The sequence below is a fragment of the Seriola aureovittata genome, chromosome 19 (genome assembly GCF_021018895.1).
Source record: "Seriola aureovittata isolate HTS-2021-v1 ecotype China chromosome 19, ASM2101889v1, whole genome shotgun sequence".
NCBI classification, from domain to species: Eukaryota; Metazoa; Chordata; class Actinopteri; order Carangiformes; family Carangidae; genus Seriola; species Seriola aureovittata.
In genome coordinates, this window is record NC_079382.1 from 2,823,045 (window position 1) to 2,843,611 (window position 20,567).

The 20,567-nt window shown below is 40.3% G+C and overlaps 2 protein-coding genes across 5 annotated transcripts in view; one reads left to right on the forward strand and one right to left on the reverse strand.

Annotated features, from left to right (window-relative positions):
- si:ch211-140l13.3 (uncharacterized) overlaps nucleotides 1-15,799 on the forward strand; it is a 39,209-nt gene extending 23,410 nt beyond the window's left edge. Inside the window, exons 6-12 of one of the 4 annotated variants that reach the window (XM_056405590.1) lie at nucleotides 6,630-6,729; nucleotides 8,181-8,292; nucleotides 11,334-11,537; nucleotides 13,828-14,000; nucleotides 14,086-14,170; nucleotides 14,246-14,366; nucleotides 15,328-15,798. In XM_056405590.1, coding sequence (XP_056261565.1) covers nucleotides 6,630-6,729; nucleotides 8,181-8,292; nucleotides 11,334-11,537; nucleotides 13,828-14,000; nucleotides 14,086-14,170; nucleotides 14,246-14,366; nucleotides 15,328-15,578 — 1,046 coding nt within the window. In that variant the 3' untranslated portion in view covers nucleotides 15,579-15,798. Of the gene's footprint in view, nucleotides 1-6,629; nucleotides 6,730-8,180; nucleotides 8,293-11,333; nucleotides 11,538-13,827; nucleotides 14,001-14,085; nucleotides 14,171-14,245; nucleotides 14,367-15,327 lie in introns of all 4 variants that reach the window. The other 3 variants (XM_056405589.1, XM_056405591.1, XM_056405592.1) reach the window with 3 other exon arrangements.
- Nucleotides 15,800-15,989: 190 nt separating this feature from the next.
- ttll2 (tubulin tyrosine ligase-like family, member 2) lies at nucleotides 15,990-20,498 on the reverse strand. Its single transcript, XM_056405595.1, has 3 exons — nucleotides 19,338-20,498; nucleotides 17,346-18,724; nucleotides 15,990-16,535 (listed from the first exon to the last, which is right to left on the reverse strand). Exons 1-3 carry the CDS (start codon nucleotides 19,557-19,559, stop codon nucleotides 16,169-16,171), a joined length of 1,968 nt encoding a protein of 655 aa, XP_056261570.1. The 5' UTR covers nucleotides 19,560-20,498; the 3' UTR covers nucleotides 15,990-16,168.
- Nucleotides 20,499-20,567: the final 69 nt, after the last annotated feature.

Below are 20,567 nucleotides of genomic sequence, written 5' to 3' on the forward strand. Positions count from 1 at the left end.
TTAATCTTGTCTTAGACTTGACCTTGTCAGATGAGGACCCTCTCTGTGTTTATCCCCCCGTCTTCACTCTATCCTGTACTGCCTCCTCAGACAATGGTTGAACTGTATATTAGGTAACTCAGTCAACTAAGCAGATTAAAAAGCAGTGAAGCCCAGTCGTCTGGCCTGCTGGTCCTCAGTAGCTACTGCACTTCAGTTACCTGCGTGAGGGGTATAATGACCTGGGCACGTTCATAGAGCAGTGGTTCCCAACCTTTTCCAACATATGGCCCTCCTTAAAATCTCATCAAAATTCATCTGTTTTGCAAATGATTTGTCAGCCCACTTGCAATACCTTCGCAGCCCAGCGGTTGGCCCTGGCCCATAGGTTGGGAACCACTGGAATAGAGCATTTTAGCATTATCTGTCAAACACACAAGCAAAAAAGTAGCCATTTGTTTATAGTTTCTTATTTTATTGTGCATACAATACAATATTGTGTTTTTGTGCTACGACATATTTAGATATAAATCTTGTATCGAAAGTGGAGGTCAGCGGTTCCCAACCTTTTCCGACCCGCAAAGATCTCAAAAATGTTGACGACCCACATCCGACCCCATAACAATATGGAGGCCAAGTAATACATTCTCAAAGCACTTTTTATGTCAATGAGAAGGACGGAACATTCAGAACTGGACTGAGAGCAGGGGAAACATGTCTGTGTTGTGCTGTTCTCCAGTTCTGTGCTTTTAAAATTCCAATCGACTCATGACAGAAAATAACAAGACGATAAATTTAATGTTGCTGCAGATGCCTTTGCAAAGTCATTCTGTCAGTAAACAGCAGATTAGATTAGAATATAGAAAACAAATACAATTTTTTTAGTGCTGTTTAACTGAAAAAAGAGAAAACAGATATAAACAATTAAATCTTATTTAAAATGTCATATTTCAAAGGAAGACAGGCAAGCTTCTGAAAATGACTGGTTAATGCAAAAAACACAATAGCAACGGTTACAGAGTTATGAAAAAATGATTATTAAGGTGCTTGCCACATAGCACTGTGTTGCCACATGGTCATAACTGACAGCGGTTCAGTTAGGAGAAACAACTGTCAAACAAACTCTTACAAAAGAGTTTGTACAGCTCGGGATGATGAATCATTTGGTATTGAAATGTGATTACTTCTCATTTCACTCACCGTGGAAGATTTTTGGAACTGATGCTGAGAGCCTCAGGGTGATACACTACACTTGGAAGACAGATTTACGTAGACATCACTTTCACTTTTGTGGCTGTTGCAGCATTCAAAGGGAGGTTCATCCGACCAGGGAGCACCACCTTAAAGTTGCTGGCTCCTCTGTTTAAAAAACAACATGAAGAACAGAGCTTGTCAAACTGTGTCATCCCCAATCTTCCTCCTCAATACACAAAAGCTGTGATGACAATCAGACTCGTTAAAGTAAACAATGATCATTTACCTCATTGAACACGTTGCCGTGACTTGTTTTTTTGAGTTCAGAGGAAAAGTGACGTTCGCAGTGATGATGTCATGATTAACAATCATGCCACTGTACTCAGGTTGTCAAGCCAACCTTTGACTCCAGTAACACTCACTGTAAAGTTGTGCTTTGTGCTATAACTCACAGCGGTGTTGTGTTTTCCCACTTTCATCCATACATATCTCACAGGAGGCTGAGATGTTTGGCACTCAGCCCCTCGCATGCTTTGGCTTCCAGGTTGCAGCTCAGTGTAAAGCTTCCATTCACCTCCTGTCCTGCGGACTCTCTCCCTCCTCTTTGCTCTATCTGCATCATATACCGTATATTAACTGCTGTTTGCCGCTCAGATAGATGCATATAGATGCTAACGCTTTGCAATATGGTAAAAAATATGAGTTGTTACTAAGGACAGATTGAGAAATTACCTTAAAATCTATCAACCGTTAAATCAGAACTTGAATCTAGTAGATATGGGGCATCTACAGGTCTTGAAAAGCCTTAAAAAGACTGATTACAGTTTCCTCAGAAAATGTTTACAAAGGTATTGAAAAGTTTTAAAGGTCCTATACAGTCTAAAGGCAGATGTCCATGTGTTGTTTGATTATAGATCAGGTCTAGGTTCTATATTAATACTGTGAAAGTATCAAAGCCTCAGTCCACAGAGAAATGCACACAGCCTGTATTCAGAAACTGAGCCTCAATACCAGCCCTCAGGACTTCTGGAACTTTGTGATGTCACAACAGAGCAGTCACTGCTCTCAGCCACGCCCCAAGCCTCGCCCAGAGGCTTGGAAGTTGGCGTGGCTCACCAACTTCTTGTTACTAGAGCTCCAGAGAGAAGCCTGAGAGAGGAGATGTAAAACTACATTGAGATGGTTTTTGGTTCTTAAAACCACAAATATATCTTCTTATGGATCAACACTTCAAATAAAACACCAGAGAAGTGTCAAATATGGGACCTTTAAATTTGTTTTACAAACATCTTCAATATTTTTAGTTGTAAAATGTTGGTGTCATTTTAGAAAGACACTGTCCGACAAAACCCCATGACTGTAGAATATATAAATTAATTTGTTTTTTTCTTCTTAGTTAAACCATCTATTTTGGATGCTTATCGATGTCATATTAAAGATATAATAAGTTCTGTACCACAGGGAAGTACTGACAAAAGTATAATATGAATGCCAATAATTCATGTATTTGGTAATATGTATAAATTGTACTAGAAACTGGTCCGTTCTATATGGTATTTAATAAATCTGAAAAAGTTTCAAATTTAACTTGGTGAGCCTGCAGAAGCTCTGAACATACTGCGAGGTAGTTTACTAATCAGTCATTAGGTGATGATTGGTTCATAAATATCTGTGGATCAGAATAACAGCCTTTTTCGCCATGAGTCCTTCCTGATTAATTATGACTTATCAATGAGTGGCAGAAACTAGTAACCAGTCATTTGTCAGCATTACTTCATAATTAGTTACTTTGTGCCCCTGAAGTAAAGTGGCACATGATACTGTGTGATAAATAAATGAGTGGTCACTAGTATGAGCTGCACATTGGCTGGATACTAGTTCGTACCACTCATGGACAAGTCATGTTTAATCAAGAATGACTCATGATAAAAGTGGGTCATTATTCTGTATCACACATACTTATAACCTAATCACTACCTAATGAGTCATTAATACAGTATCTCCCAGTCTGTTCTCCACTAACTCAACATTATCTACTAATCAGTCTTTGATTTAGAGTCACTCTCTTCACTGATTGTAAGGATGTGTCTCAGTCCTCCCTCAGTAACTTCTTTGTCAACTGTATTGTAAAGTTTTAACATTTTGATGCAAAAAAAGATTGAGAGTCTGACCAGACTGTACACATCTCTGTGAACAGAGATGGAGACCAGGATCCAGTCAGTCCCGCTGCAGTCAGCTAACCCTGAAGACAGCTGACTGCTGGCCCACAGCTCTGGAGGCTTTTTGGCCTTTTAGGGTGTTACTAGAAAACTTATTCAGACTGCACATCTGTGATCATTATATGATAGATCTTATATGTGTGCTACTTATTTGTTCGTGTTTCTCTGCTGTTCCTAATACACTCCTCTTACAGGGATATTTTCCAACTTTTAACTAATCTACTTTTTTGTATTTTGTATTTTATTTTCCAAATATAATTCTGTTCTGCCTGGACACCAAGGTGGATCAGATCTGCTCTGAGGGAGAGTGTGAAATTTAAGTTTGTAGAAGAGCATCTGAAATCTGTGAGCCAAAACTATTGAAGGTGTCTTACACAGAAGTTTACTGTGGTAGATTGTCCTGTAGCACTGTACGACAGCTGGTCCATTAGGCACCACCTAGATGACCTTTAGGTACATATTAAGCAAAAAATAAATAAAACAGAAAAGAACAGAAAGAAATCAAATTATTAAGCTTCAAACAAAAGTAATTATTACTATCTATATTTAAAAACAAATCTTTTCCCTTGGTGTTCTTGCCAGAAGAAAATGCCATTGTATTAAAATATGCATTATTGTTGCTCAAACTCGAGGTCATCGGGTCGGTGACGTGATATTAAAGGCATAACTTATTGCGGGAAAGTGAGGGCATTTCCTGGATGAACAGAAATAATTTGAAGGTCACTGACCAGCAGCAGCCCCGCAGGAAGTTGACCTCTGGCATCCAGAGGCACTCCTCTGCCCCATCTACGCTCTTTAAAGACAAAGCAACGCAGCTTGAAGCCTTCCAGTCTACGACCTTTCAATCTGAGCACAGCCAACGTTTTGAGACTTCACAAGAATTTGTTCTGGTTTATATAATCCTGAGACACCCCCAGTAAAGCCAGAGACAGACTCAAACAGAGATCCAGGCTCAGACTGAGGACTTTTCTCAAGTCCACTGCCAAGAGCAAACTTACTTCAACACTCCTCCCCTGCCCCAATCTGAACCTGTGACTTTCACAAGTCCAAGTAAAAGAGATCACTTAAAAAGCACATGACAGTGGGAGAAAATGGGAACTTGAAATTTCAATCACAAGAGCCAACAAGTCCAGAGAGGAATCCCATTTGTGGGATTAGTGATACACCTCATTCCTCACTCTCTGTCTGTAAGAGAGAAGAGGGTGAAGCACCAGGATGGGAAACACGTTGATGAAGACGCGGTGAAAAGGTCAGATTGAAGTGACAGCACGTCATAGAAAAATGTCTTAGAGCTCATGTGGTGCCACCTCAGAGGATCGATGGGAACCCTCCCTGCAACAGAGTCTGCACATGTCTGGACGCCCAGCAGTGTGCATGAATCAAATTTAGTGCAACATGTCAACAATTCCCTTGCCTCTGAGGGAGAACAGCCTCTCCCCCTGGGCCTGCAGAAACCAGGAAGTTATTGTTAGTTTAAAGACAGTGAACGACAACAGCGACAGAGTCTCAAGCTTGAACATGGAAACTATATCCACAGGCTGTGATGAAATAAAAACACATTTTCAGCTTTGTCAGTGTAGAGAGTCAAGACCAGGAAGCCACACAGGCTCACACTGGGTCAAAGGTCAAAGACAAACTTGAACAGTGACAACATAATTTTGCCTTAGTGCTCCAAATAACACAAGCCAAGCTTCAATACCTCAGAAATGCTGTACATTTCCCATGCATTCCTCTACAAGAAGCAGTACCATCCTCGCTGGTAGCAGCGGGGAGGATGAAGATAACCTGCCCCCCCAGTGTCACCACTTTCCCAAGCTCCCATTCCCTCCTCCGTGCCTCTGCCCTCAGGATTCCCATTTAAACCCATCGGATGGTGATTGTGCCGCCGATGCTCCCAGTGAGGCCGAGCAGGGATGGATGTTCTCGGGAAAACTGAACCCAAAGCAGGATCAGAGACTTGGATCTGGACCAGTGCCTCAGCAACTGTCCTGTTCCACCAGCTTCAACAAAGATAACAGAACTAGTGTTAATTCTAATGGTCATTTTAACATACGTATGTATAACATTTTATTTAGGATATTTTAATATTTTTGTTTTAAATTGTAATTGTTTTTCATGATCAAAATTCAATTTTTAGAGTGTCTTCTAGGATTCATTTCTTATTATTTAATCATGTACCCTTATAATTATTGATAAAAAGCCTATATTGACTCCATATGTCAAAGCACATCCTATGTTGGTATGTAATGGATGGCTTAGATTTAACTTAAAGGTCCCTTGCAGACATGATTTAAGACATATAAAGATACCTATTACATATATTATATCTACTCCTTCTTCCTCATTTAACCTACAAATATGCAACCATTCTCCATTTTAAAAATCACAATTTTTCATTTCTGTCTTAAAACAATAGTAGGATGCCTATATGAACATTGAAACAGGTCTTCCTTTCTGTAATCATTTCTCCTGTTCATAATGGGCATTAAGAAATCTGTCCTTAATGGACCTTTAAAGCAAGTCTGTCCAGAGAAATGCAAAGGGAGTTTTATACTAAACAGACTGTGAGTTTGGATGATATCCACCTGACAAACCCAGACAGCCAAAAACCTCAAATCAGCTTCAAATAAACTTCTTCATAGATTTTGTGAATCCTTATTTCTATTTGAATGTCTTTTAATAAGTAACATTTTTGGTCATGAAGATACGGCAGAAACTGTTATAACACGTATAACAAACCAAGGATGTGCAATACAAAGAGACACAAGAGTTTGACTGAAATTTAAGATGCTCTCTATAAAAACTGCTTCGTCACTTTGTTTTGAAAAATTCTGTATGAATAAAGTCTATTGTTATATTATAATTTTTGGGTTTTGCAGATTTTTTTCAGTTGAGCTGAGCTGTCACATTTCAGAGCTTAAGGTTCGCTGAAACAACACTGGATGACCTGCAGCTGTTTTAGAATAAGCTTTCCATGTAAAAACCATTGAAACAACAAAACCTTGATGTTAACGTAGTAACACCCACTTTACGCAGCAATTGGCCAGATCTTCTCATGTTTACGTCATAAAGACGTTTGAGGAGAAACTATCCGCAAGTTTTCTATAAAGACATGCAAGACCTTTGAGAGAGAGATCAGGGAAGTTGTGTGACGCAGTCAGGAGGAGGCCATGATCACAGGTGTTTCACCCTTGTGTGGCTGCTTCTTAAAACTCTCTTTTTTTTTGCCATGTCTAGGGGGTCAGAACATGTTGAAGAGAAACTCACTGAAACCAGAAATGGAACATGATGATCCAGATCAAACAAAAATGAGACAAACATCATGGGGATTTCACAGGTAGAAAAGACCTTGTGGTATTCTGGTTTCATGCAAAATAATTTTTTTTCAGTACACATTTGAATTGATGAAGAATCTGCAACATGCAGAGCAGCGCTGTGTTTCTCAGGAAGTAGGTGGGTGTTATCTTATCAGCTTAGTGTAATGCCATTTTAAACTTCCTCTCTGTTTTATTATCTTTAGCTAATTACAGCAGTTGTGGAGCACGGAGTTCTCACCAGACTGTACTCCTTGAAAAACCTTGTAGCTTTAAAAGTTTAAATATTTCACGTCCTGGAAATCTTTCTTTTTTAGCCATCTCTGTGGTGATTCCCTGACTTTTCATCCAGAACCATCATCAGGTCTATATTTAAATTTGTCCAAAACCTTGGTTTATAACTAAAAATATCTGCAAAACAATACAATTCCCATCAGCCTCAGCTGTCCTTTGTGTGTTAACTGCAAACAGAGACAGTTGATAAAGGAAACGGTTCACTTTCAATTATTTCCCATAACTGTGTCACGTGGGTTTCGCCACCTCCCCACCCCTTCAGGAGACCAGCAGCAAGACTGAGTCTGTTCATTCCAATGGGAGAAGGGAACAGGCTCACAGAGTATGACACCCCCACAGTCCCCGAAATAAATATTCAATCCTTTTTTCTAAAGCCACAGATCTTACAAACATTCTGACATCAAAATGGCATTTTTCAGAGAAAATTAACTTCATTCAGACCTGTGTCTGTCTCAGAAACACACCATCACAAGATCTGGCAACAGATCTGTTCTCTCTGGTTTCGCTGCTGCAAAACTGTCGATGTTGCTTTCCAACCGCAGAAGTTTAGAGGGACTTATATGTGAAACCATGAATTAAAAGTTCATACCGAAATAAAACTTGTATTTCTTTGTTTAATAATACTATTACTATTTCTATCATTTGACTGTTTTTGGAGGGAAAACTGATACGATCTGATACGATCTTATGCTGGATTGATCAGATATTGAGCTTGAAGATAAAAATGAGCGGCAAAATCAGGCGTAAATTCATGATGTATCTAATGTTGTAATGTGTTACGTTTTGACATGAACAAGCAATTACGACCACTTTACATCCGTTTTATACCACTGTCGCTGCTTGTACTGTGTAATCATATCTTTGGTAGATAGATAGATAGATAGATAGATAGATAGATAGATAGATAGATAGATAGATAGATCATAATGATAAAAACAGTTAATAATAAATAGAATAGATACTATATTTATCCCGTAGGGGATAAATAAAATGGGGAATGGTAAACATTATACCTGCTAATCTTCAGCTTTTAGCTTTGTCATTGTGAGCATGCTACCAAGCTAATATTAGCATCCATCTCCAGCCTCACAGAGCTGTTTGCATGGCTGTAGTCTCTCAGTCTTGTCTTATTATTTCTAATATTTTGCAGTATTTCCTAAGTTGCTCTGTTTGTACGCAGAGAAAACTTGGAGAGAAGCTGCAAAGGAGGTGACGTCCTCGGTGACAGAAAAGAGGGTGAGGCCATGAGGAGTCAGCACAGCCTGGACAAACTGGACACCAGTGAAGTTGAGGTGAGTCTTGGGTGAGAGAAAATGTAGCTTTGTGTCAGACCAAACGTGTTTGGAGTAGAACAAAGTCAGGATTTAAAACTAGCTGGATGCAAGCGGCTGTGGCACGGGAAGTAGAGCTGATCGTCCACTAATCAGAGGGTTGGTGGTTCAATCCCCGGCTCCTCCAGTCTGCATGTCGAAGTGTTCTTGGGCAAGAAACTGAACCCCAAATTGCCCCTGATGGCTCTTCCATCAGTGTATGAATGTGTCAATAAGAATGGAAAAGTGCAGTCCATTTACCACTTCGCTTCAGTTATATGTTTCTTAATGATTATCATGGCCAAAAGAATTACTAGAATTCAGATGTTATTGTGATGTTTGTATAAAATAAGTGTATAATTTAATAATGTTATCAGTTAAATCCATCAAATGAAGTGTAGGGAGGTGGAGAAAAAGATTCTGTTACCATAACTGTGCAAAAACAACAGTGACTCTTAATGGATAGTGAAAAGGCAACTGGATGCACTGATAAAGATCCACAAGGCCATGATCACAATATCATTATCATATGTGTATTATCAACACAGTATCAATATTTCCTTTTTTAAATATCCCAGTTATCATAAATACACCCCTACTTCAGTTCAAACAAATATAGAATCAGTGTTTGTGTCATGATCACAACGAAGGAATATATATAGTTCAAATGCACCAGCATGGCCACAACCCTGGTTTTCATTGGCTTAGAGTCGGCTCAAATTTCATTATGTTCATTGTTGACAGTACAAAAAGATAAAACACTGCCTGCATGTTCTGTAAGTTGCAAAAATGTTGGCCGTGAGGCTGTTATGCAGGAGTATTGCTTAACAAACTGCCTCGTTCTTTCTCATGACATCATGGACCTGTTTCACAACACCACCTCTCCCACCAAGCTGTATTACACACATTTGATCGCTCCCCATAGATACCGTGGAGGTGAACTGCTCCCTCATGAAACTGCTGTGTAACACTTATCTGTGTCAGAGTAATAATTTACTGCCTGGATTTCCCAAAAGCTCCTTCCAGTTTTCCTCTGAGCCATGAGAACTGCCCACTCCTACAATGTGTATGTTGCAGAACTGGTACCACCGGTGTAGCATTATCATCGGCAATTAGAAACACAAGCTTTTTAATGGCAGTGCTTCAGCCAGGATTTGTGTGAAGTGAATGTGAAACTTGATTGCACACCCAGACTCACCTCCACGAGACGACAATAGATTGTGTATTTGTTGTGAACGGCTTTATGATTGCTGCGAAATTGCTTGTTATTATCGAAGTAAAGATGATTTAACCTAGATAATTAACACGGTGCTTGTGTCATTTTTGAATAACTGTCTGCGGGAAAAGTCGTCCAGTTAATTGCCCCTGTGTTTTCTCCTTTACAAAAGACCTGGACAAGTTTCTGCCTGTTTTTCTCTGATTCACTCATCTGCCTGTCATACTGGAAACGATTAGCGCAGCTGCTCTGAAACCTAATGTCAGGGGGCGTGGTAAAAGCAGCTGTTATTTGACAGCGAGAGGCTTAAAATAATACTTAGCAAACAGTGTTTTTGTGTAGAACAGGTGAGATAAAGCTGTAGGTGACAATGAACCTTCAGAGAGTTGCAGGGTGCAAAGTCTCCAAGAAGTCCCCAGCAAAATGAGAAGTTTCACTGTGCCCAAAGTATATTGGCTAAACATAATTCAATCTCAGCTTTATTATCTGTCAATGTTTTACAGTATTACAAAGCAACACACTTTTAATCACTGTGTCCTGGGGGAAGGTGGAGTCAGGTTTAATCCTGACAGATCAGGAAGATCTAGAGCGTTTCCTCTCAGATAATCAGCATGTCTTTATGGTCTCCTGAAGAGAGTTTTTCAACAGCTACTGAAATCAACAATAAGTTGCTGTTCTTAAACAGGCGAGCATATGATCTGCACATTAACACAGTTTGCACAGAGATTGTCATCTCAAGATAATCAGCATGTCCACATTTCTGTTTCCCAGAAAGCAAACTCATACCAAAATCTTGCCTCAAATGTTTTACTCTTCTCCAGTGTTTTATTTGAAGTGTTGATCCATAAGAAGATATATTTGTGGTTTTAAGAACCAAAAACCATCTCAGTGTAGTTTTACATTTCCTCTCTCAGGCTTCTCTCTGGGGCTCTAGTAACAACAGCTCGGTGAGCCAATCAGAAGAGAGGAGGCTCTGAGCCTCTTTTCTGAGTGATTGAATAAAAATACAGCAGATTTCAGGTAAACACTCAAAGAAATCAAATCCCACAAGGCTGGATGGTGGGTCCAGGTGGGCGGGGCTTGGGGATTGGCTGAGAACGGTGACTGCTTTGTTGTGACAACACAAAGTTCCAGAAGTCCTGACGGCTCGTTTTAAGTGAGCGCTTTGATACTTTCACAGTATTAGTATAGAACCTAGACCTGATCTATCATCAAACAACACATGGACAGAGACCTTTAGACTGTATGGAACCTTTAAGAACCTAAAAAATGATATCTAATATCTCTACAAGCTCATGTATAATACAAAATAAAACTAATTCAGTGTAATGCAACATTTTTTGTGTAAACTGTTTTGGAAAGTGTTTTCTTAAACTGTTGGGGGATGTAGTTTGTGAGTAAGATACTGACCCCAAACTACAGGTAAAGAAGACGAGGATTTCGCTATGAAATGCTAAACAATTAGAATAGTTTCAGGGAAACTTGACGTAATAAGCACCTGGGTGTTTTTGGGAGAACACACCATAGTTGTTGCTTTCATTTTGACTTCAATTAACTTGAGGCTGTTTCCTGTTTTTTTTATGGGACCTCGTGTCATCAGGTGTGATGGCCAGCGGTTAAACACGCGATGGCGTAAATCTGTTCAAACATTTACAAACATACTCCCACTTCTTAAAGTCAACACATGAGTCACACACAGAGTAACGTGTTTTTGAACAGGCTTACAGTGGACGCTTGTGTCCTGCCTCCGTGTGTGTGTGTGCGTTCATGTGTGTGCGTGTGTGTGTGTGTGTGTGTGTGTGTGCAGGCCCTCAGGCAGCAGATGGAGGCCCTTCAGCAGCAGTTTAAACAGAGAGAGAGTGACTGGTCTGTAGTTCGACACCAGCTTCAGGAGCTCATCAGAGAAAACTGTGAGCTGAGGAGGAAGCTCACAGCTGCACCGCAGTGCCCTCTGCTGGCCAGACGATGCACTGCAGCAGCGCACACACTGCACCAGGAGGAACAAACAGAGGTGTAATACATTGTATGGTCTTCTGAATCTTATCAATATATCCTTATCTCCCTTATTTTATCCTCACTAATGGTTTGTCTAACTGTTATTATATAGTTAACTGAAACACTTGAGCCACTTGAATCCCTCAAGCTTGTTGTGTTGTGAAGACGTACAGTCAATGCATCGATCTCCATGTAACAAAACACTCTGGTTAAATTACATAATGTTTCAAACAAACCTGCTCAGTAACATTTGTGTTAATACCGTTATAGTCTACAGATAAAACTGCTCGGGCTCAGTATTTTTGATAGAGGAGGATAGAGAAGAAAAAAACGTCTTAACATCACATCCCACTTTTGTCTTCCACTTGTTTTGCCTGTGACATTTAAAACAGCTCAATTCAATGCCTCACTCAAAACTGGTTCTTTACTGTCTGTAGTAGGCCTGACTGAAGTGTCTCACATTTTTGCTCACTCATTTCAAGGGAGGAAGAGCTGAAATTGAAAAGATTAGAGAAAAATTTCCTCTGCAGGCTGCAGAGGAAATATATGTGTGTTGAACACTGTCACATCGGGCCTCATGCAGGGATGTTTTCAGGTTCTCATCCTGAACTTCTCTTACTTTTTTCTTTGAGTTTTTTTTTTTCTCCAAATCCGACTCTCTTAACTTGCAAATCACCGTTTTCAGCCTGATGAATAGCAGCTGTTCATGAGGAGCTGCACGTTCGTGAAATATGATCATTAGCATAATCAAAAGCCCCAAAAACAGCCATATAAGGCTGCTGGTTCTGCTTCGTTTCGGGACAGATTTCACTCACAAGTGCAGAACTAGAATGTAAAGAGCTGAGCTTCAAGATCTTCTTAAATAAATCAGAGAAAACAGGCCAAGTTTAGCAGCACCAGTGGTCACATTTGAGGACCTGAAACAATCAATAAAGGGCTGTGCCGTGCCGTGCCGTGCCGTGCCGTGCCGTGCCGTGCCGTGCCGTGCCGTGCCGTGCCGTGCCGTGCCGTGCTGTGCTGTCAGAGTGGGAGAATTTTTCCAGCAATAATATTAAATGTATAAATTGCTGTTTAGAAACAGGCGGAGAAAAATCTGAAAAATCTTGAAAAAATATATTTTTAATTTTACATTAGGTTTGTTTTAGTAAACTTTGGTATCATATCAAAGTTTAAATTCATTCAGATTATTAAGTATTATCATATCAGGTGAGTGTCTTTTTCCTCCATGGAGATAATCTGTACATGACTTTGGCAAAATTTGAGGAAACCTTTGTTCAGCCAACAAATCTACATGGAGAAGTCATGTGTGGATGTGCACATTCTCACTCTCATGTCATGACTCAGGTTCAGTACAGAGGCAAAGATGTTCTCAGTTTAAACGTTCTCTGCTGGTTTGACCTGAGAAACAGATGAAGCCACGCTGCCCTCCACTGGCCCTCAGCGTATTCTCTCTGATGAGGAGAGAAAAGGTGATGAGAGCAACGCTTGAAAGAGATGTGAGGTGTTACTTCAAGTTAGATCAGAACCAAGAAGCATTCATTGATTTGTTTCTAAAATACCATAAAACACAGAAGATAGACTTAAATAGACTTCTAGTGATCAGTTGTGTTGTTAGTGTTGTTTTTCCACGTTACAACTCTTAATGCTTGTTTCTATTGTGCAGACGTTCTAGAGTTCACCTGGTGTCTGCTGTTAAATCTTGTTGGTATCAAATTGTTCAAGTATATAATACACTGTTAAGTGGTCTTTAAGCACACCGGCAATAATTTATGAGGTCGAACAAAAGATGGTGTCAAAGCACTGACTGACCTCATTACATGTTTATGCAGTGCAAGTCGATATGCTCCTCGTGCCAGTTCTGTCACTGCCCGAGTCTGATTTAAAGTGTTACTCACATACTGAAAGTCAATGAAAAAGATGAGTATTAAAGTTTAGATTCAGTACATCAACAATACAAACTCTTTCGTGGGTGAGACAAATACTATTTCTTTGTAAAGATGGGATTTTGTCCGCAAAATAATTCAGAAAAAGACAATAAAACAGGATTACCTGCTAAAGTGACTTGTAGAAATGAGTCTAAATCATCAAAAGCTTTAGGTAGATGGATAAATAGATACAGTAGCTTTATACTTTATTATCCCAAGGGAAAATGATGTGTTGTCAGATATAAAATAAAAAAAAACACAAGATGAATAGATCACTGTAGCAGTAAGAAAAGAAGAAAAAAGTGCAAGTTTACGAAACTTTAAATCACCCTCTGAGGGAATTTTACCACCACGTTGACAGTTTTGTCTTTTTCTGCCCAGATGGAGCGACTTCTGTCCAACAGATGCAACCTGATGACTTTCACTAACAGGACGAAGAAAGACATTTCTGCAGAGCAGAAAACAAAAACAGTGGCATTTGTCAATGGAGACGTCAAACACATTTTGGAAGATGGGAAAGTGGTGAGCTCTGTGGTTCCCTTTGTTTCCTTAAAGTACGTTTAAAACCCAACGGTAGGAATTTCAAATGGTTCACCCGATCGAACTTGTCAAACCCGATAATGCGCCTGTGTGTTACAGGTGTATTACTACGCCGGTTCACAGACAACACATACCATCTACCCAAGTGGTCTGGAGATCCTTCACTTCCCCAACAAGCAGATTGGTAAGAGATGCACAGTATACGACTACAGCCGACAGTGTAGTATTTCTTTCACAATATGTCTCCTTCCGTCAACAGAGAGGCGACACCCTGGGGGGAAAAGAGAGATCTTATTTCCAGACCAGACCATCATGTACTTGGAGCCTGACGGCAGCGAGAGGACGATCTTCAGCGATGGCACCGTCGTTCACCTTTCCCCGTAAGACTGAAGTCAGTGCTTTATCTCAGGGTGTCCGCAGGGTCAGGAAGCCAGTGGAACCCAGGAAGACTAGCCGTCATTAAGGTGGCAGCTAACAGGTATCCTCATGAATAAATAATCAATGATCGTACACCATGAGGTAACCAGCACGAGGACAGACGCTGACAAAATCGAATTTTGATACCAACCATTTAATAAATGAAGGTGCGTTATGATGGGTTCTTATAACTCCATTAGACATGAAGGTATGATGAAATAAAAATACTTGAAATCCTCCAGTTTATCACACCTGAGGAAGAAGATGTGTTTGAAGTCTGACACCATGGGGCCCAAAAGTGAGGGACGAAGTTGAGGCAACTTCTTACAACTCTGTCTTTAGTTTATACTTGTTCACATTTTGGAAAACTGGCACCATTAAAAGTAGCTAAATTAGCTATTAGCAGTTTCTGTTAGCACTGTACTCATGGGTGTACAGATGACCATCACTCTATTACTCCGATACTGGAGAAAAATTAAAAACGTGATGATTTACAGGCAAGTTCTGGAGGTGTAAGGAGCATTTCTTTTCAACATCAACAATCAGTGTCAATGTTTTAATGTTATTTACGTGTTACATTTGACTATTTAAGTATTAAAAAGCATGTGCTACTTATTTATCTACAGTGCATGTTCAAAAGTGCAGGCATACCTTGCATGCAGCCTTAAACTTGCAACAACTGATTTTTGGCCAGTTGGTGGCAGCAGAAACAACTTACAGTTGACATATCATCTCCCTTTAAGATACTGTATGATGAACTTGTTAGCAAACAGTTTATTTTCACATCCAGCAGTTACAGAGCAACATTATCTCAGAACAGAAACTCACTATAAAGCTCTGTAAATCTGAGGGGAGCTGCTGATTTAACCAACAAACAACCCCCGTTCATACTGTTTTGCTTTTGATCATCATCATCTCTTCTAGATCCGGTGAGAAGGTGGTTGATTTCCCCAACGGTCAAACAGAGCTCCACACTCGTCAGTATAAGAGGAGAGAGTATCCTGATGGGACAGTTAGGACCGTCTACGCCAACGGACGACAGGAAACCAAGTATGCATCTGGCAGAGTTCACATCAGGGAAAAATGAATGTATGTGTTCGTATGTGCAGGTAGAGTGTGCTGTGTGCGTGAGGGAGGAAATATTTTTCAATAATGTATTTAATAGGGATCTGTAAAACCCACAGACATAATCATGGTTCAACAATCAAGTGTAGTTTGTCTCACAGTAATATTTCTCTTGATCAAGATCACGTACCAGCACGTGTCATTAATGTTAATGAGTTATCTGATAAACTCAGTGATGATGTAGCACAGTTAAGCCTCTGCTAGCTGAACCTGAGTGCTCCTGTCCAACAAGACACTGACTTTTACTGATAATTGTCACTGTGACAGTTTTTATTTTTATTGTCTCTTTTTTTCCTTCTCTTTACAGGAAAAAAGTCAAATGAATTAAATGTATTAAATTACAGGAAACTAAATGGTTTGTTGACAGTAGGGTTCCAATAATTGTAATAAAAAATCCTGACAAGTGATATGACATAATGATTCAGTATTATCATTATCATTATTGTCATGGAGGATTTTTCTTGGGAAAATCCTTTGACATGCAGAAGTGATGTGTTGTACATTTCCACTTTCTAAGTTTATCAGAGGATAAACAAATCAAAGCTTAGCAGTAATCCAGGAAGAAAAAAGAAAAGAAGAAACGGGACTATCGCCATGATTTTCCTGTTTCAGATACATTTCTTTTATCTGTGCTTTCCAATCAGACTTGAGGTGTAGTTTTCAAACTGTTGTATTCTGCACGTGGTTTGAAGCATCGACTGAGCAGCGGAGGGTCCTCCGGCCCCCAGAACAGTGAATCAAAATCTTCTTCGCCCTCTGTATCTTCCTTCAGCTCGTCCTCTTCCCTCCTCCACTTTGTCTTGTCTTGGCCTGAAGCCAGCTGACCCGTCAGCTTATGAAGCTCCTGTATGATGCTCTTGATATCCAGTTCCTGCCGCGAGGCCTTCAGAGTGGCCGTGTTGAAGGGGAAGGTCCGTATGAAGTCTCCGACTCTGAGCGGAGGAATATGTTGTCCGTTCAGTGCTGTGGTTCCCTGTAAAGGAGTCCTTACTGGCTTGTGGCTCCCACTGTGAATCAGTCACAACATTTGTTTGTTACACTTTATAAATGGTTGGATCTTTTGAAAACTGATTTCTTCAGCTTGAAGCAGCTGTTCAGTTGGGTTCAATCTGAGCAGTTTCAAGCCATGAAATGTAGTTTTTGGCATAAAACCCCAAATTTTATCATTGGCCAAGCTTCCAAAAAAACATTTAGGTCAAGAGAAAGTAAGTTGCCACTGAAACCAAGAATGACGTAATACTAATTATGGTGATGCATTCGAGATCTTCCCTGTAGACAGATATTAGTAATGATACATTCAGTCAAACAGCATTACATCCATACAATCAGGTGGACAACATCACTGTGTGGACAATGTTTTGCTTTTAAGAACATTAGCTAACTGGAGTCAGTCTAAATATTTATGCATTGTATTTAACAAATCTTTTTTTTTTTTTAAATCCTGATTGTGTTTGGCAACAGACTCATTGTAATTTGTTAACTTAATAAATCAGAGAAAGGACTTTTGGAAAGACTCAAAAGCCTCTTAAACCGCAGAAAGAAGAGTTTTGTGCTTCTCTGTACGCTGCTTATTGGCTTGCTGGCTTGATGATTTATTTTGTTAATCATTTTTTGTTGAGAGGTTGAGAGTTTAATGTGTCCTTTGTCGGGTTTAATTAATGCAGAAAAATACCACAATGACTTTGCACACCCACTTCTAATAAGAGAGAATCTAACTTTTGCACGAAGGACATTCATCGTCAGCCAGTTCACACATTCTCTACAATGCCTGGTGTCTTTGCAAACTTACAGAAAGCACAGCAGTATAGAGCATATACCTGTAAATGTTGGGGAGCTTCCAGGACGCAGCAGAACGTCTGGATCCCAGCCCGCTCTGTCGGATGTCAGGTACCTTAGAGGAAACGTGTGTCTCTCCTGAGGGCTCCGGCTCAGCTTCTGTTTCAGTGTGGTCGTGGTTTGTAACCTCAGACACGTGAAGACTTCTGTTGTCCGTCAGCCGCGGTGCAAGGGCCGGACACGTCGGTCTGTTTACCACTGATGTGTTTGTCCTTGAATGTGGGGCAAGTATCAGGTTCAGGGTCTTGTCGGTATGGGTTTTGGTAACTGTGGTGTTAGTCTTTCTGCCCCTGGCTGCAAATAACTTGTTTAAGTCAACAGGGGGAAGGTGTCTTCGGATGTCTGCGACAAAAGCATGCTGTCTGGATTGTCTTTGTTTCATCTGTTCAGACTGGGGAAGAGTTTTCAGCAGAGGGAGGGCCTGAGTTTGTGAGGACTGGATGCCACTTGTTTTAATCTGAAATTTGGTTTCTTTAAACTTGGACAGCACAGGAACGTGTGAGGGAAGGTTGGCATGGAAACAAGGCTGCTTGTACTTATGTTTCTGATAAGCTTTCTCTCTTAAGCTGTCAATCGATGTGTAGTTCATCAAATCAATCAGATCGCTGATCAGTCCTTTCTTCACTGTGATATCGGCTTGACAGTCCAGAGTCAACGCGGGACTGTAGTTGACCTCCAGCAGCCAGGGTTTAAACTTGATGTCAATAAGGATATCGAAGCCAAACAGCTCCACGCAGTTCGGACAGGAGGGGACGGAGGGAGCGATGGTGAGGAGGGTCAGAGTGACGATGTTGTTGATTTTCTGCCACAGAAGACGCTCGTTGATGTCTTGGCTTTGGAGGAAATGCCTGAACTTGCTCATAGTCCACTTGCATCCTTGGCCCACTCTCCCTTTTTCGGTTTTGTAGAAAGGACCGAACTTATTGATGCTGGTGTTGGTGAGGTGAGCGAACAGGTTTTGCAGAGATGACAGGTTGTACTTCTCGGTGGCGAAACGCACCAGTCCTTCCTGATGAATGTAAACAGTCAGTGGATGGAAGCTCTTAACGCACACATAGATCCTCAGGTCAAACTTGTAGCCGGAGATCAGCAGAGGGTTGCTGATGTACCTCTGTACAATCACAGAGCAGTCGTAGACCAAGTCCTTCATAGCCTCAAAGATGAAGATCCCTCTGCCTCTGGAGAGATCCACAGGTTTACATATCCAGTACAGCGACGGTCCTCTGGTCTGACGCAGTCGGTTGTATTCAGCCAGGAAGCGAGTGTAGTCGTTGGGGAGGATGAAGACAGTTGGACTGAAGTCATACAGAGATGAACCAAACGTGGATCTCATCCTCCTCAGGTTGCGTTCCAAGCAGTCCTTCCAAAATGAAAGTAAAAAATGCAAATCGTTATTTTTAGAGTGCGATCATTTTAACTGAAAAAAACAATATTCCACCTGCATCAACATGTGTTTTTTCTTCAGATAATGTATCCTGACACAAACTGCTTTTTAATGCCAGGTGTTAATGGGGTGTAAATGACAAGACTAGTGCTTCTAGTTTTTCAAGATTTCTTTTGTTTTCTGCCTAGTTTAAGTTAAAAACAATGTCAACTGTGTGGAGATGAAGGAATGAGAAAAAATAAAATAAAACAAAACAAGAAAAGTACAAATCTCTGCAGGTACAGTACAAAATGAGCTGAAAGTCACTTTAAAGCTCAGTAACATTCTCTTGAGGAGAGAGGAAGGTGTGGGAAGATGCTGTAAATGCAGTTTCAATGCACTGAGGAGATGTCACATTTACATTTCCCAATGTTTACAAAGCAGTATGTTTCCTGTAAATTGATTTAGATTAAAGCAACAACAAATCATTTGTTAAAACAGATGCTTCTTTTGGCAATACTTTCTCAGGTTAATGTCCTTTATAAGAGCGCAGCATCTAAAACTGAATGTCTTTAATAGATAAAGTTAACCCAACATGTCAGAGCATCACCTTGCGTGTGATGCCAAGAGTTTTGGGATGGTGGTTGAGGCGCTGCCATGGCAACAGGCTGTGATATTCTGAGTTGCGAAATGCAGAGCTGCGCCAGTAGAGGTTCCAGTCCCCCTCCTCTCGTTCTTCTTCATCAAATTCCTCCCAGCCTCGCTCCAGGAGAACCTCCCTCACCACCTCTGGACCTCTGTCATGTAGTCTGAACACCAGGGACGCAGCCATGCAGCATTCTAGGCTAAACTAAAGATTCAGCAGATATACAGAAGAGAAATGTGGATAATTAATGTCAGAGCATTCTGTCTTTATCTGGCAGTTGGGGCACTTAAGCTCCATTTAGATGGGATTATCATTGCAGGTGAAATAATCCCTGTGCTTCTTTGTAATTTAAATCACTTTGGACGGATTTTACCCTTCCTGGAAACACAGGATGTAGTCTGTAATAGACAAGGAGAATTAGCAGGACAAAGCTGATGTAATGAGCTTTTACTGGGTCTTGCTCTTTTTTTTCCTGTTATATTTGTGGTACAGTATATGTTGGTGTTGGCTTGTTTCCATCTATCAGATTGGCAAGAACAAGGACCAGCTAATTTGCTGCTGCAGAAAATAATGATACAAACCACTGATTTCTCCTGGAGAAGTTTGCAATAAATTGTCCAAATGCAGGTAATGCAAGAAATGATGTGTATTAAAGTGCTAGTTTCAGAATGAATGAAAAAAAAAAAAAAAGTATCAGCCTGAGCCTGAAGATGGTTTAAATGTTATTTCAGAGGCTTTAAATTGGAATAATTATGGGAATTTACAATGTTGGAAAAAAAATTTGTCTTACCTTTAAATGCTGAATGCACATGAACTACTTGTCTTATTGTCTTCCTGTCAGGTAAATGAAGAGTACATGATGCAGTAACAGTCCTTCCCCTTCAGCTCACCTTTCAGACAGTGTAGTGTTGACAGGCAGTCTGCTCTCTTGGCTCCTCCCACAGACAAAACCAGACTGGCACAAACAGGGACATACTGCGGGTGGTCTGTGACACAGGCTTTACTGCCGAACAATGGTTGCTAGGTGAATGACTGCCCATTGTTAGAACTGTTTTGTTTTAAATGCAGTTATCATAGAGACAATAGATTATTTTCAGTAAATACATTTTGTTAATGTTATGCAAAGCTGCCATCACAGTGAACATTTACGTATAGGAATAATATTATATTGGGTTATTATTTTTTAGCTGCACC

Bases quoted from the DNA above. Each gene is read 5' to 3' on its own strand.
- ttll2 (XM_056405595.1), bottom strand. From the start codon at position 19,559: ATGGCTGCGTCCCTGGTGTTCAGACTACATGACAGAGGTCCAGAGGTG. The intron at 18,725-19,337 runs GTGATGCTCTGA...TCATTTTGGAAG, and splicing joins CTCTTGGCATCACACGCAAG to GACTGCTTGGAACGCAACCT. The intron at 16,536-17,345 runs GTATATGCTCTA...ACTGATTCACAG, and splicing joins AAGCTCCCCAACATTTACAG to TGGGAGCCACAAGCCAGTAA.